Below are 17,310 nucleotides of genomic sequence, written 5' to 3'. Positions count from 1 at the left end.
CATTAGTAGGTTGCAATTTTATGCAAGACCAGGAAAAACATCATATCCAATTCTAAATGCTCCATTCAGGAACAAGGCTGGCAATACCATAAACTTTAAGCATTCTCTACCCTGAAAACCAACTACCACAAATACTGTTTTAGTATTAAAGCTCAGCAATTTATTTCTATAAGTTCTTATATTTCATATAACTTTTGAAATACAGGGGGAAAAATATTGAACTTCAGGTATGATAGATGTTCCTTCTTCAACAGTCACTATTTTCTATGAACTTTTCAACAGCTTTCCAATCACTCATCTCTATGAGCTCTTAAGTATGCAAATTAATTGATTCTTAAAAAAAAATGCTGGTGGCTAAAAGCTATCTTAATAAATGCTGTAAAATACTTTGGAGCCACATTTGCATACATCTTGTCTATGTATATATGACAGTAATAGTATTTTAATAAAAAAATTATTTCCAATGGTAATTTAGGGTTATTAGCACATGGATTTTCGAACTTAGCTGCTTAAAAATCAGCTTATCATTTTACCCTCTCCTCTGCTGTATAGCTGTTCATTAATCCAGTCAACTATTTATAAGGTAATTGTTAAAATTAGAAGACATCTTTTTAATGCAAGATTTAGAAAACGGTTTGACCTGTCAGGATTCTGAATTAATTTTTTAAAACTGGGGGCAGTCCTTTACAGTAATGTATATATATTTTCACTGTAATTTATAATAAGGGTAGATTAAAGTACTATTTATTACAACAGAGTATGATGGGGTTATTCATAATATGGCTGAAGGCTATTGAAATCTCTTACCAAAAGCATATACTGTAATGATGGTAACACATTTTGCTATAGTGATTAGGAGTGTCAGCTCTGGAGTGATATGATTTGCTCTGAATCCTGGCTCAGTCACTCATGAGCTACGTGACTTAGGGCAAGTTACTTAACCTCTTTCCCTCTCTGTAAAATGAGGATAACTCCACTTCTGAGGGATGTAGTGATGACTAAATGAATTAATTCACATAAAGAACTCAAAATAGGGCTCAGCTGCCTAGACATTAAATAGTATCTTCTTGAGATGACTAATGGCATGAATACTGTTTTCTAGAAAGTCATGTGATAATACATTTGGTCATGTAAATTACAGCTTCTGAAAACGGCACTCAGTGACAGCTAATATTCTAGTTTAACCCCCTCCTATTATCCTTGAATGCAAATACCATTTAATTCCACATTTGCTTTTTTTGTGTGAGACAGAGTCTTGTTTTGTCACCCAGGCTGGAGTGCAGTGGTGTGATCTTGCCTCACTGCAGCCTCCGCCTCCCGGGTTCAAGTGATTCTCCTGCCTCAGCCTCCCGAGTAGCTGGGATTACAGGCGTGTGCCACCACACCTGTCTAATTCACATTTGCTTTTAATGAGTATCTACGTTAGTTCAAAAGAGACTAAAAGAGGCAGCAGGAACAGATTTTTGGAATATATTGGTCTGACTGGTTCCCACCAAGAGAAGTTTAATGGAGGAGGGAGTGACCCTCAAACTAATCTTTCTAGTTTTACATATGCTTAATGAGATCCTCAGACCAAGGTCAATGAGCATAAGAAAGGCAGCTATAAATCATACCACCTGACGGACACAGAAGAAACAGGGAGAGGAGGGCACCAGCATACAGGCAGGAAACCTAGGTTGATTTATCTGCATTGAGACAATTCAAGAGGGATCAGGAAACTCAGAAGATTTATAAATTAATTCCCTGTGGCATCATAAAAGGCAGCAGCTTGACGATAGGAAAGGCAAGTTAGATTTGATGCTAGAAATGAAGGGAAGAGTCTTATCAAATTGTTGTGAGGGATTTTCCTACATCTGGAATTGATGACAAAAAAATGCAACAGATGGATGAAAGGAGACTGGGATGAATCCAAGTTTCCCCACCTTCCCAGCCTTTGGATTTTTTACTTATTAATAACTCCAATCAAGCAGAATTCATCAAAATATGATCTACTTCTTTGAAGTATTCAAAAAAACCAGGATTTTTTCATCTTCAAAATGCGATACTTTTTAATAAAATAATACTTTCTTTTAAACTCTTAATGTCAGCATTTAGCAGATGATACAGCTACAGGTAAATATGTTGATTTATCAAAATACAGAAAATAACGAATTTTAGACTTTAAAATCATTTGATCTATCCACCCAATAATATAGATGAGGAAGACAAAGCCGAAAGAGGAAGGTTAGGCAGCTTGTGGCCTTATTTGTGTTAAAACAAATACAATTAAATCAGCCTTGTGGCCTGATTCATATAAAAATAAAAAATACATTAGCTGCCAACACTTAGACATAAAGAGATTTGCATAAAAATCTGAATTCTCCAGGGAAAAAGGGATGCCTGAATAACACAAGGCTCACATCTTACATGGTCGCAAGAGCTGGCATTAGAAGTGCCTGCCCCTTTAGACAACACCACGTGGCCCCTAGTTTATCACAATTCTCTTTCTCCTGTGGCTTTAAACCACCTCACTCACTCCTTTTATTTATGACATCTGCCTGGCCCATACAGCCCTAGGGTTAGGCGCTATTAAGTATCTGAATAGTACTTTGTAAAGTGTGAAGTGTTTGATATTCGTTGATGGTGTTATTACGTTCAAGATTATATACTTAGTTATCGATGGAGTTGGATCTAGAGCTCAGGTCTCCTGACAGTTTAGTACTATTTCTGTTGTGCCACGCTATACACACAAACAGGAAAGCAAGACAGGAATGGTTACAGAATGGGAATTCTTACATTTGAACAAATAATCACACCAACAAGAATAACCTGGCTTAACATGAAGAATAAATACAATTAACTCTAATCCAAGTGAAAAGTTTTTCTCTTTCTCTCTGCTCCCTCCCTTCCTCCTTTCTTCTCATTTGTTCAACTTAAGCCCAAGGGAAAATGAATATGTGAATGAAAAAAAGCACAGAATGGCTTTGCTAATGATAAGGAAAAATAGTGACTTCAGGCTAGGAAATTCCAACCTATGATGATGAGTCTTGAAGAGAAGTTTAAAGTGGAGCTTGAGCTGGGGAAGTGCAAGGCAATTCCAGAAGTGAGGACAGCGAATGAAACGTGGTTTGCATCTAGTTCCTTTCAAAACAATCTGGATACCATCAGTAGGAACAATCTAGTTGATCTTAGTGTTTGTAATGGTTCAGAGGAAGAAGTATATATATTTGAGTACTTAATATACACAAATTTAGGGTTGGAAGGAGGTAAAATAATTTTTAAAAGATTAACATTTTTATCTTAACTAGTCAATAGGGGCCACTGAGGCTGGTTGTGGTGGCTCATGTATGTAATCTCAGCACTTTGGGAAGTCAAGGTGGGAGGATGGCTTGAGGCCAGGAGCTATGACTGCACACTGCACTCCAGCCTGGGCAACAGAGTGAGTCTCTGTCTTTATTAAAAATAAGTAAGTAAATAAAAAAATAAGGGCCGTTGAATTATTAAATATAGACTGAACTGTAATCTTCTGTTTTTTTTCGGAATTGTATTCTTCTGTCAAATTCTGAATATTCTAACCAAAGTTTTCATTTTCTAGGATAAAACAACAGTCACCACCAAGGAGATAATATCATGCAGGACAGCTGGGAGGTTGATGCTCATGTACACAGCAGATACAGTAGGCACCATCAAGGGCAAGGCAAAGGGTTTTGAGGAATGTCTTCTCAGTCATAAAACACGCACCTGGCATTATAAATGACAGATTCATATATAAAACTAACGAGTACATAAATGCTCTCAGAGGCTGGCCTCATTATCAAGAATTTAAACTAAGTGAGATGAACAGATGTTTACAACATTTTACTTTCCACAGATTCTGCTGCACTAAAGCTGCTGTAACACTTGCTATTTAATTTTCCCTTTATTCACTAACAACTCAGGAGCTCTATGTAGTTTTATTCTACCATTGTTATCTTCTTTTAGAATGTAAAACAGTTTTAATAGTATGATGAGTGGGCTTTTCCAGTTGTTATAGAATTGGTGACCAAGGCCCCAAGCAGGTGACAAAAAAGAGCTAAGCAACCAACATGTATAAAGGCAGCTTAGTGGCCAGTGGCTGAAAAGGCACCACTGTCAGCAGTCCATTGCCTCAGCAGGTGCCCCTTCATCCATCTAAGACTGGTGTGAGCGTAGGGCTACTGCTGGAAGAAGGACTTGTCACATGGAGAGTGATCATTCACAAGAGAGTCCCCTTTGCCTTAGCTAAGAGAGAGAGGGCTCAAAGAGAACCACTCCTAAAGACTGAGTGTGTGTACAAGTCAAGGAGACTGGCATCTCATTCCATCAGACTTGTTGATTTGCCTTGTGCTTATCTGAGAAGGAGACAGATGGCAGATGGAAACAGAAGAATTGAGGTGGCCTATTTCTCACCATTTGGCATGGCAAGGATGCATGCGCTTTCTGTGGGTCAAGTGATGTTACAGAAAGCTGTCAGGTTTGCGTCTTCTGGCTGCTGCTCCGCCCCAAAGGAAACAATGTTGGCCAGAGAAGCAGCATCAGAAGATGAAGAAGGCAGAGGAGAGAGAATGAGAAGATGAAGACAGAGGAGAGAGAATGAGAAGATGAAGAAGGCAGAGGAGAGAGAATGGAGCTTGTCCCTTTCCCCTGCAGGCCTCTCAAGTGAGCTGACGAGGGGAAGAAAAGATGAACTAAGTTCTGCTTTGTTGTCTGATCTGCTTTCTTACACTGTGTAGTATGGTGGAATCATACAGCATGTACTTTTCTGTGTCTCCATTTTTGCTTGGTGTGTCTTTGCGATTCGTCCAACCTGTTGTGTGTATTTGTATTTGTAGTTCATTTCTATCTACTGCTGAGCAGCATTTCATTGCATGGACATACCAGATTTGTTTGTTCATGCACTTGCTGTGGTAGTCAGCCTTCAGGACGGCTCGCAAGGGTCTCTGTCCCCGCATTCGCATGATTGTGCTGTCCCCTCCCATGCTATGTAAGCGCTGGTCTGTGTGATCAACAGAATAAGGTAGAAGTGATGGTACGTCATTCCTGAGGTTATGGAAGACGCTGCAAATTCCATTTTGGTCGCTCTCTTTCTCTTTCAGGTCACTTCTGGAGAAGCTGGCTCTTGTGTCCAAAGTAACCCTACAGAGGACCCCGAGTCAGAACCACCTACTAAGCTGCTTGCAGATTCCTGACCCTCAGTCACTGTGTGAGACAATAATTACTACTTTAAGCCACTAAGTTAAGGGTAATTTTTATGCAGTAATAGATAACTAATAGATTTTGGTATAACTGGGAATGGGGTAACACTGTAACAAAAACTTCAAACGCCGGTGTGGCTTTGGAGCTGGGCAGTGGGTGGAAACTGGAAGACATGGAAAGATTCTGAGGAGAGAACTAGTGCAAACCTCAAGTGCCCTGAATCGGCTGTTTGCTGAAATAGGGGCTTTTAGGAGACTGCCACTGGATCTTCAAGGGAAGCGAGGAACTTGTTACTGGGATCCTTGATATGCAGTACCAGAACTTTAGCAACAATGTCACCTACAGTTGTGTGGAAAGTGGAGAATGTACTGAATGAACTGAGAGATCTAGCTAAGTAGATTTCCAGTTAAAGTGCTGAAGGTGTGGGCCTGGTTTCTTCTTGCTGCTTATGGTAAAACAGGAGAGGAAAATACACTAGTGTGGCCACCCCAAAGACAGCTTAGCATGGTCCTTTTATGTATTTATGGGAATTTACAAACACAGCGTAAATCTAAAATACATATATTTTAAAAATTCCCTATGTGCATTACAGCAACAAACTGAAACTGAAAAATTAGACCAAAATATCACACAATATATTCCCTAAATTAGTCAATATTTGACTGCAAGTAGTGTTCTTCGTGATGTACTTCCCTTTGATAGTGTATTTGTCAAAACCATGAAGTCCCATAGGTATTTTATACCTACGGGAATCACAGATATTTTATACCTACGGGAATCATTGGTATTTTATACCTACGGGAATCATTGGTATTTTATACCTACGGGAATCACAGGTATTTTATACCTACGGGAATCATAGGTATTTTATACCTACGGGAATCACAGGTATTTTATACCTACGGGAATCACAGGTATTTTATACCTACGGGAATCACAGGTATTTTATACCTACGGGAATCATAGGTATTTTATACCTACGGGAATCATAGATATTTTATACCTATGGGAATATAGGTATAAAATATCCTAACTATGCAATTTATTTCAGGATGTCACCTGAAGGTTCAGATGCAATAATGTAACAGTCAACAAGGTACACTCTACCCTCATATTCCTTAAATTTTAAGTCTTAACTTCCTGCCTCTGTAAGAAAATTTAGTCCTCTGTTGGTTCAGAAAATAGGACAGAGAAAAGGGAGGGAGGACTGCTGTAGAAAGTAGTTAATAAAACTGACTAGACACATGTCTCTCTGGCTGACCATTACAATACAGAATAATGGCAACTTGAAATTCTACATCATGTATGTGGCTTTAAAGGTTGATTCTCCATTATTCTTATTGGCAACAAGCTTCCATCATGGATTTCATTTCTAAGGAAAAGGCTTTAAATCACTAAGTAGACTACAGACAGGTTTATTTTCTTGGCTAGTGAGGAGAATTTTTCATATAATTTTTTTTTCATAGAACAGAATAAGTCCCAAAAGGTGATTTTCATCTAACTGGGTTCATATTAATTAGTATGTCTTCACAAGATTTTAGCTTCGTTCAAAAACAATTCATGTATACTACAGAGAGCCAACAATCAGTTTGACATTAAGAATCCAATTATTTATTGTCTTCCAACTTGGTGGTCCTAAATATTGCTCCAATGGGGAGCGGTCAGGGCCCTGGGCTAAGACTTTGAAAATCAAATTTGAGCATTTTTTAAAAAAAGTATCTGACCCCTACATTCTTCAGATCAATGTTAAGCCAGTTCTTCCCAAATTTTAGTAAATAAGAACAAATCACATTTCAAACCAGTAAAATGATTTGAGTTTGGCTAGAGAAGAATTAATAATAAAACTGCATTTTCTCTCATAAAAGCTGCGATCAAAGAACATGTCCACCAAAACTGAAAGCTGAAACAGATACTTTATTGTTGTCATAACCCACAGTTCCTTACAAAGAGAGTTTACTGAACCTTCAAAAAGGTATTCACCTTTGTACCATAAACAAGCCTGGGAAATTTTAGTCCAAATAATGATTTATTTGGAAAGTTCCAAGTGGCTAGAGTGATGATGATAAAAGTGTCTTTTGAACCGCAACTTCATAATTAGTACACCATGCTTTCTAGTAGCCTTTAATGCCGCGAGGAGGAACAGATAGATGATATACAGCCACTTAAAGGTGGGCCAAGGGCCAGCCCTACATCATGTGGGAAAAAAGCTTAAAGTCAAAGTAAGAAAGGCATTCACCTATATACATTTTCTTTTCACTAACAACGAAGGAGTAAAATAACCCGAAATAAATGCATCAAAAGATGGCGAGTCCGTATTACAGGACAAATTGTTTCTGAGTGGGATATGTGGACAGAGCATCGAATCCTGTTCTTATGGTAACCGGCATTCTAATAGGGGTGGGGAAGTGTAAAAGCATGTACAAATGTGGGTTCACAGATGAGTGAATGTGTGCTAGAATGTCTGCTAGATTGCAGAACGGCCAATTCAAAGCATAGGCTGGCTTTCCCGACCTCATCAGCGAACGTCAAAGTACTCAGCTTCACTGAGGAACAAGAAGTAAGAGTCAAGGTATCGTACAAGGTATCATATGCAGCGCCGCAAGAGAGACTGAAAATTGTTAACTAGAGAGTGGACAGGAGCTAATAAAAGACAGTTACTCAAAATATAATTCACTTGATTCAGGTATTTTTTCATACCATACCTACTGAAAGTACTTGGGGCAATGGTGAAATACTCTTTCCATCAAGAACTTAGTGATTAGGGAAATAAAGCAGTCTTGGGAGGATTAAGCAAGTAAAATACACATAACACAGTAGAAAACCACTGTAGGAAAATGCCTGACTGAAGAACATGGGATCATTCTCAAGACCAACTGGATCACCTGATGTCACCTCAAGGAAGCAGTGCTGGGACAACGGGACAACGACCGCGGGTACCGAAAGGGGACGCTCAGCCTGGAACAGTGAGAAGGAAAACCCAAGGGAAACAAATCACACCACTTCTTTTTTGTTTCTGGTTCTTTATAGACAGAGAGGGGAAGGGCTGGAGTATAAATAGATCCCCTTTTCTGTCTCTCGGGAACAAATGAGTATCATAAAAACATAAAATAGCATTGTTTGTATTATTCTAATTCTAATACAATCTGATTACCAACCATCTGGAATCTTCACGTAAGACGCTAAGAGTGAGAAGAGAATCAGTTCTAATTCTGGCTCCACCACTTTGTCTTCTTCATGGACATTTAGCCACAATTGTAACCTTATTGGGTCTGAGGCGCTTCCCCAAATAATGAAGACACTCTCCAGAGCTGAGGGGAAGACCCGGTGATATAAAGTCCCTGTGCCCCGCGCACTAGTCTGGTGGTACGTGGTGGCCATTACTGTCACTGCTCTATTTTCACAGAATTCTGAAAAGTTATACTACTCGGGGATATCCAGAACGGGCAGGTAACACGCGGAAAATCACAGAACTAGAAGGCGAGTGAGATGGGATGTATGGTTGGGAGTTATCATTTTCCTAATGTTAAGGACTTCAGCCAGATGGGCATTTAAATGTTCTTCAGTGATGAAAATGTAAGATTTAAGAAAGACATATTAGAATTTAGAATTTTTTTTTAAAATTCTATATTAGAGTCATATCATTAAAAAGAACAGGTGGAAAAAGGAAGGATAAAAAGTACCTCTACCTCTTTTTCCTAACTGCCCTGAGAAATATGTTCTTCCTGAGAGGAGTGGAACACCATGTGCTAGCTGTGTAATTCTGAACACTGTGTGAGTCTGCACATTTAAATAAAGTGGCTAGAGATAACCAAGAAGTAGAGCCTGGCCGGGCGCGGTGGCTCACGCCTGTAATCCCAGCACTTTGGGAGGCAAACACAGGTGGATCACGAGGTCAGGAGTTCAAGATCAGCCTGGCCAAGCTGGTGAAACCCCATCTCTACCAAAAATACAAAAAATTAGCCAGGCACGGTGGCGGGCACCCATAATCCCAGGTACTCGGGAGGCTGAGGCAGAGAACTGCTTCAACCTAGGAGGTGGAGGTTGCAGTGAGCCAAGATCGCACCACTGCACTCCAGCCTGGGCAACAGAGCAAAACTCCATCTCAAAAAAAAAAAAAAAAAGAACGAGATCCATGCTTACTGAGACTACCCCTCCCTCAATGTACTGTGTGTGACCAGTGGTGCCGTTCTGCCCATGAGCACAGCTATCAGTGATAGGGAATGGAAGTGGGGATTCTAAGCACTTTAGGTGTGCTATCTTATTTAATTTCACACCAACTCTGTGAGGTAAATCTGAAGTGAATGGGTAAATAAGTTACATAATGTTTGGATGACCTGCTAAAGCTGTCAGCAGAAAAAGTTGGCAAGGCCAGGACTACCTTCTACAGAACGTGATAGGATTTGGCTCTGCGTCCCCACCCAAATCTCACCTCGAATTGTAATCCCCACGTGTCAGGGGAGTGGCCTGGTGGGAGGTGATTGGATCACGGGGGCAGATTTCCCCTTTGCTGTTAAGATAGTGAGTTCTCACGAGATCTGATGGTTTAAAAGTGTGTGGCAGTTCCTTGCTTGATCGCTCTCTCTCTCTCCTGCCACCATGTAAGATGTGCCTTGCTTCCCTCCGCCATGATTGTAAGTTTCCTGAGGCCTCCCCAGCCATGTGGATCTGTGAGTCAATTAAACCTCTTGTCTTTAAATTACCCAGTCTCAGGTAGTACTTTATAGCAGTGTGAAAGCAGACTAATACAGAATGTCTGCCAGATGTCTAGAACAACCAGTGTTTGATGCATTAGCCTGTGAGTTCCTTTAAGACGAGTACTGTGCCTTTGTATCCCTCACGCCTACAAAACACTAGAATCAAAGAATATATTGTGTGACAATTAATTCTAACGTAGAGGGTTACGAAATTGTAGTTGTAAACAAGATTATCTAGATTCAAACCAAATCAGTGTAAGTTTGTAGCCTTTACTTTTATACTGTTATAGTTGACTCTTAAAAAACAGAAAAAAAAAAAAAAAAAATCCCAGCCTGTCCTGAAAAGCCCAGCCCGCTTACGACACATCTGTGTAGAGCACACAGGGCAGAGCCAGACTTCACACCACCAACCAGCACAATATGGAGGGTGTAAAATTCTGGAGGTGAAAAGAAGGAAATAATGCTGAGAGAAAGGCCATCTTGTGACGGCTGCTGTGACTAAACAGATTGTATTCATGCTTTCCAGGGTTCTATCTGAGTTTACATTAAATCTCGTGCGGGGGCCTGACAATCACAGTGGGGCTTCTTCATGACTTAAGGTCTGAACACACTGGTTGGCACCCACCACAGAACATCTGGAGTTTGTTAGAGAGCCTTTAGTTTTTATTTTTTTCATTGGCCCTGGCCCCTTCCTCTGATGCAGACTCTCCAAGTGCTGCTTTGCCACAAATGAGTCAAGGAGACAAGTTACCCTGTAGGGGGTTGGGGGTGGGGTGGTTAGAGGGGATAAGTAAATTGGGACCATATTAGAAGGTGACCCCCAAATCTATATATCCCTCATTGCTTCACTTCTTTCTGACAATAGGAATCACATGTGAACGCCAAGCGCCTATCAGGCAGTGGCAGCTCCATTTGCTGGAAAGCCTGGTCAGTGCTGACTGCTTCCCTGTTAGGAAATAGCCTTTAGATTGAGGCACATTCCAGCAATTCATGGACTAGAAGCTTTAAATTAAAACAACATTGATGCCATATCCTCTTTCCAAAAGGCCTCTCCCTTGTCCAAAAGTTAGGACACACTCTTGCAGGAATTAAAGAATCAAATGCCTTTGGCAAGACTCCTTCCTTCTTGCTCACAGCATCCAGATACATTTTGAAAGGGCAGGAACGTAAAAGGGAGGCAGGAGATGACTGTAGGAAGGACTCCTGAGAACTGTTATTATTTTTCTCTTTATACAGGACACATCACTACAGAAAATTCAAGGCATATGGTATGACGTAAAGACACTGAGAATTTTTTAGCTACTTCCTTCTAAGGTTATCAGCTCAGAGATTAATTAATTTCCTTAATTTTCTTTTCTTTCTTTTTTTTTTTTTTTGAGACGGAGTCTTGTTCTGTTGCCAGGCTAGAGTACTGTGGCGTGATCTCGGCTCACTGCAACCTCCACCTCCTTGACTCAAGTGATCCTCCTGCCTCAGCCTCCCAAGTATCTGGGACTATAGACGTACACCACCACATCCAGCTAATTTTTGTATTTTTAGTGGAGACGGGGTTTCACCATGCCGGCCAGATGGTCTCGATTTCCTGACCTCATGATCTACCTGCCTCGGCCTCCCAAAGTGCTGGGATCACAGGCGTGAGCCACCACGCCCGGCCAATTTCCTTAATTTTCACATAATGAAAACACGTGTTCTTCTGAGGCCAGTAATCAAAAACCACTGTGAATGAGGTATGGTATTCTGGTCTGCTAGATATTCAATTCTATTTGGTGTCTTAAGTGAAGTGATCATGAACTGCTGAAATCATAGGCCTATGTATTCAAGCCTAACTACTTAAGATAACTGATATCGCTAAATATATAAACTCGCACAGCAGTGAACTCCTTTCTCCAAAAATATCCTCCAATTTGCTATTATCAGCTTTGATAAGCCAAATTTCAGTTTTCAGCTACTGGATGGATGTCTTTAATAATAAGCATATTCTTCCTATTTTATATAACAGGTAGTCAAAATATTAGACGATGTCCTCTTCTTGATAAAAAGTATTTTAGGACCCTGGAAAAGTTTTATTTCACTTGTGAATAAGCAATGGGTTACTTTCAGCTGGTCAACTATCCATCCTGCAGAAAAAAGACATCTTTTGGTATTTTCTCAGCAAAGTGTGCAACATAAATACATATAAAGTCTATTTCTGGCCAGGCGCGGTGGCTCACGCTTGTAATCCCAGCACTTTGGGAGGCCGAGGCGGGCGGATCATGAGGTCAGGAGATCGAGACCACAGAGAAAACCCGTCTCTACTAAAAAAAAAAAAAAAAAAAAAAAATTAGCCAGGCGTGGTGGCGGGCGCCTGTAGTCCCAGCTACTTGGAGAGGCTGAGGCAGGAGAATGGCGTGAATCCGGGAGGCGGACCTTGCAGTGAGCCGAGACTGCACCACTGCACTCCAGCCTGGGTGACAGAGCAAGACTCCGCCTCAAAAAAAAAAAAAAAAAAAAAAACCCCAAAAAAAGTCTGTTTCTAAGCAGTTTTAATTTGATCCACAGAGAAAATAACTTCGTTGTTTAAATATTGATTCTTGTTAATATAAACATTATGCCAAAATACCATCAATTGACGACTGACCTCCAAAAATAAAAGAAAAGAAATTTCTTTACTTGAAAAGCTCTTTCTCGGTCTCATTACTTGAGGGCAAAGAGCATACCTGGGCAGCCAAAATGTACAGACAACGTGACTGGGAGTGCAGGAGACGGCCGCAGAGGCTGGGACGCGGATGCTGCACACAGCCAGGAGCACTCAACCAGGAGCACGGCCGTTCAAGATGTAAACATCCAGCACTCTCCTTACCTTCCAAGGGAAATGTTTTTCCCCATTTCTTTATTGTGGTAAAATATGTCTAACATAAAACATTATCATTTTAACGATTTTTAAGTTGATGGTTTTGTGTATTAGGTACATTCATACTGTTGTGCAACCATCATCAAAGGGGAAACTTTTAGCTTTTATTTTCATAAACAAAAGGTGTTACATGAGTATTAAGCATTAAATTTTGAGAGCATTTAGGCTGGAAAAGAAAAGGGCCAACCTTTGTTCTTATCTTCAGAGCTTACCCAATCCTGAATAACTGAAAATCTTTCCATGAGAATATCCTTAGTGGCTGCTGTCATAGAAATCTTGCTGGATGTTTAAAAAAAAAAAAAGCCTTTTCATGTCAAATGGGCTAATTTCACTAATTTCTACAATCCATTGTACAAAGTTAAAAAACATTCTCATAGAAGACCTGTGACATTGTCCAAAACAGCCCCCTTACCAAGAATGCTCTGCATCTCCTAGACACAGATTTGTGGGGATAAAATGTCTCTTATGATGGAAACTAGCTCCAATGATCAGATGTCTAATATGAAACACGAGACCTTCAAGTACAAGCTGGCAAAGACCTGTGTAGAGAACGGTGTGAAAGCTGGCCCCACTGACCCTCCTCCTGGCATTTAATAATACCTGCTGCTTAAGCTGCTGTACCAGACGATCCTTCTCCCGCTTCAGTGCAGCCACTTCCTCTTGGGTCTTTTTCTTAGAGGATGAAAGCTCCAAGAGAGCTATATTGGCATCTTTTTCACTAATGGCAGCCAGAAGAGCTTCTTGTCTGTAAAAGAAAGAAAATGCCAACAGTGTGATTTACCCCTTCTAACAATTCTTTAAGTTACTATTATCATTACCCCCATTTTAAGGGTAATAAAACCAAGATTTTCAGAGTTTACACAGCTTGCCCAAGTTCACACTTGGAGTAAATGGTACAGCCAGGAATCCCATTCAGGCTAACGTGACTCTAAATTGTCTTTATCATGTTGTTATATTGCTATCTTAATAAGTTCCCCTATATTAGACTAAGTGAAATAAGCCAGTCACAGAAGGACAAATACTGCATGATTCCATTTACATGAGGTATCTAAAACAGTCAAACTCACGCAAACAGAGGGTAGAATGGTGGCTGCAAGGGAGAGGAGAGAGGGGGAAATGAGGAGTTTCTATCAGTAGGCATAAAGCCTAAGTTACGTAAGATGAGTAAGTTCTAGAGATCTGCGGTATGACATTCTCTCTATAATTAACAATACTATATTGTACAGTTCAGTGATTAAGAGGGTAGATCCCATGTTAAGCCTTCTTACTACAATAAAATAAAGTTTAAAAAACATTTAGGCCAAGCGTGGTGGCTCGTGCCTGTAATCCCAGCACTTTGGGAGGCCGAGGTGGGTGGATCACTTGAGGCCAGGAATTTGAGACTAGCCTGGGCAACATGGCAAAACCCCACAAAAATTAACTGGGTGCAGTGGCACACGCCTATGGTCCCAGCTACTCACTACTCGGGAGACTAAGGTAGGAGGATCTCTGGAGCCTGGGAGGTGGGGTTGCGGTGAGCTGAGATGGCGCCATTGCACTCCAGCATGGGTGACAAAGTGAGACCCTATCTCAAAAAAAAAAAAAAAATCAATAAAAGTTGTTAACCTTAAAAAAAAAACTATATTAGTAAGAACTTAGTATTTCATTTTATATTTTAAGAGTTCCTATAGTTGTAGTTGAACTTGAAAAGTAAACGAAGTTACTTTCTGTAAGAATAATCCTGTCACTTACATACTTTATCCATTTAATTTATTCCTTTGATAATTATTCTGTAGTTTTCAGACCATTTGAGGCATTACTGACACTGAAGACATTTTCATGCATACAGTGTACAACAAACTGCAAACTTTAATAAAGTGGATATAGAAACACAGCCATCTATTCCTGGTGCATTATGAACCTCAATCATTCTTTTTATCTCATCAGTGCAAATAAGTTTGCGGTTGTGGCTTTATCGGCAATGATCTGCACACTTTGAAACAGTAATTTAAACTTTAGAGATTCCTTGTGGTTTAGCTAATAATTACTTTATGGTTTGTGTCCAAAGGAAAAAAAGGTGGATTTAGTGGGGAGGCTGATGTAAGAAATTTACAAAATAATCACAATGAAGTTGGTGAACAATTAGTTTCATAATCCAAAATGCATTTCTCAGTAGCTCATCTTTTATGAAAGAAGACATATTTGATTTATAGGAACTATATAAGTAGCCTGAGCTTTTGACCTGAGGAAATGCTGAATCTGAGAATGCATTGCCCAAGTTTAACCTTGCTTCTGTCTTTTGTTAAGATAATTGAGCTTCAATAGCAGTCATATGGAAGAGTTTTAGTTTAGCCACAGACTGGAAGACTGTCTACTGAATATTCTAACGGACATTCTTTATTCTGGATGCGTAGGTCTACTCAACTCTGAAAGCAATACTAACAAATAGAAGATGTATACTTGGTTTACATCCTGGAAATAAAGATTTGTTTCACTAGTTTTGCTGCTGGAAGAGGAGAGACGATTCTCATCGCACTGTCCCCACACTATGTAATTCTAAGAAATGGCAGGCAACTTATACCACGAGGATCCAGTCAACTCTAAAGGGATGACAGTCTAAATATATCCACTGACCACTTGAAAAAAATATGTTAAGTGGTGAAATGAGCTTAAAGGTGAAAGGGTTCAAGAAGGTCTAACTATGCAGTTTCCTGTTGACTGCGGTCATCTGTTCCCTTTCGGGAAGCTCAAAGACTGACCGAGCTGGAAGAGGCAGCATGCTTTCCCAATAAGGGTGCCACATTTCTGTGCACCAATAGTCAGAATCACACATTTAGTAGCAGGCAAGCAGCAGCAGGTGAATGACAGACAAATTACTCTATCTAATTAGATTGAAATACCAGCACCTTTGCTGAATGCAAAATACAAAGGTGATCGGACTTGAGGCCTATTTTGTGCTTAAGGAAAATACTGTAATATGACATAGTAAAAATGATTCCATATTGTTGAAGCTTCTTGACTGAATTCCAAACTCTTTCATAAATGGTATGCTTGGACAGCTAGTGTGGTGCAGTTAATCTCTGGGGTAAAATGTCAAATTTGCAAATCACAATATGAAATAACAGATGACAATTTAGATTTCTAATTTCAAAGTTTTGAGGAATGTGGCATTGGAGTCTGAGCCATTGGAATAATGTCTTTTTAATAAGATATATAATTTGAAGTATTTTTTATGCAATTCAAATAGAGATTTTATTTCATTGATGCTATTTTTTTTGCTAAGCAATGATAATATGCTATGGACTATACAGAATCAAACTTTCTCTCCTATGACCATGGCTCTCATCCTCTAAAAATTCCCAAACAGATCATCATGTCTTTGTCCTTTCCATTTAAAACGTATACTCCTGATATTGATTTCTACATGTATAGGCGCCTAAGAAGGCAATTCATAGTCAAGAGAATAATATGTTTTGATTATATATTGTACATATAATCATATGAATTCTGAGTAATGTCTATCTTTGATAGGTATACTAACTTTTAGGTTTTTCTTTTATTTTCCAGAAGGGACAAAGACAGTATTGTTCTCTTGGTTACAATTCTGGTAAATTTGAAGTGGATAGTACGAGGGAGAACAACCTCTTGAAAAAAAATTGGAGGATAGTGAAGAATGTGAGAGCTAGTAAACAGTAACAGCAAAGATTTTAGGGAATACGAAAAATTGTTGTTCCTCTAATATATCTCTCAGAAAAGACCATACGACATAGTTGAACTTACCTGATGAAGTTTTACATGGCACACTTGAGAGTGTCTCAACTCAAAAATGTTATTAAAATACTCTGCTTTTCAGAGGGAAGGGAATTCACAGTGGAAAAAAAAAAGCAAATTGAAAAAGAATTTTATTTTAATAGCTGTCTACTTAATATAATTGCTTCTTTGAAAAAAAGTATTTTCTGATAAAAGTAGTATATAGTCTGAAGAAAAACTGAAAGATACAGAAAACTATAAAGAAAATAAAAATCACCAGAAATAATTTTTTATAACTTCTTTTAATCTGAGTCAATGGTTTGAGATCACCTATTCTAATACTGATATAAATATTTTAAAGAAATTGAACCTCAAAGGAATTAACCATTGACTTTAAGAGCTTTGCTAACTGAAGACTATCCACAGAAAGGGGAGGCTTGCTAGTGGAGCACATTCTGACTTCATTCCCACGAGTCCCCAGGGAGTAATACAAGCACATAAAATGTGAACGGTAATATATGTATGCCATAAGCCCAGGGCAAAATAAGAATGGCAGTGCTTTTCCTGTCAAATTACTCTCTTTGTTCTGTTCCCTTCTTTTCCACAGTTTAAAAAAAAAAAAGGAAAATGTGGACACGAAACCTTTCCAAGTGATTAGTAATCCCGCCGCCCGCATGACCAGCACGCACATTACTAGCATAATGAGTAGGTAGCAGCAGAAATCCAACTTTAAGTCATTACAGTGGTCTATTCACTCTATCCCTGGTGCTGTAAACTACCAGGCCAGTTGAACCTGCCCTTTGA

At 39.4% G+C, this 17,310-nt stretch overlaps 1 protein-coding gene across 10 annotated transcripts in view; it reads right to left on the bottom strand.

Moving 5' to 3' along the window:
* Window positions 1-17,310, bottom strand: part of ERC1 (ELKS/RAB6-interacting/CAST family member 1) — a 481,205-nt gene that overhangs the window by 99,127 nt on the left and 364,768 nt on the right. For all 10 annotated transcript variants that reach the window (XR_009214662.1, XR_009214663.1, XM_058443362.1 and 7 more), the window contains one exon: window positions 13,378-13,522. Coding sequence is in view for 8 of the 10 variants with exons in the window: in XM_058443362.1 (XP_058299345.1) it covers window positions 13,378-13,522 (145 nt within the window). In the remaining 2 variants the exon portion in view is untranslated. The remainder of the gene's footprint in view (window positions 1-13,377; window positions 13,523-17,310) is intronic.

This window comes from Hylobates moloch, unplaced genomic scaffold, assembly GCF_009828535.3.
Source record: "Hylobates moloch isolate HMO894 unplaced genomic scaffold, HMol_V3 SCAFFOLD_8, whole genome shotgun sequence".
Lineage (NCBI taxonomy): Eukaryota > Metazoa > Chordata > Mammalia > Primates > Hylobatidae > Hylobates > Hylobates moloch.
This window is presented reverse-complemented; position numbering and strand designations above follow the sequence as displayed.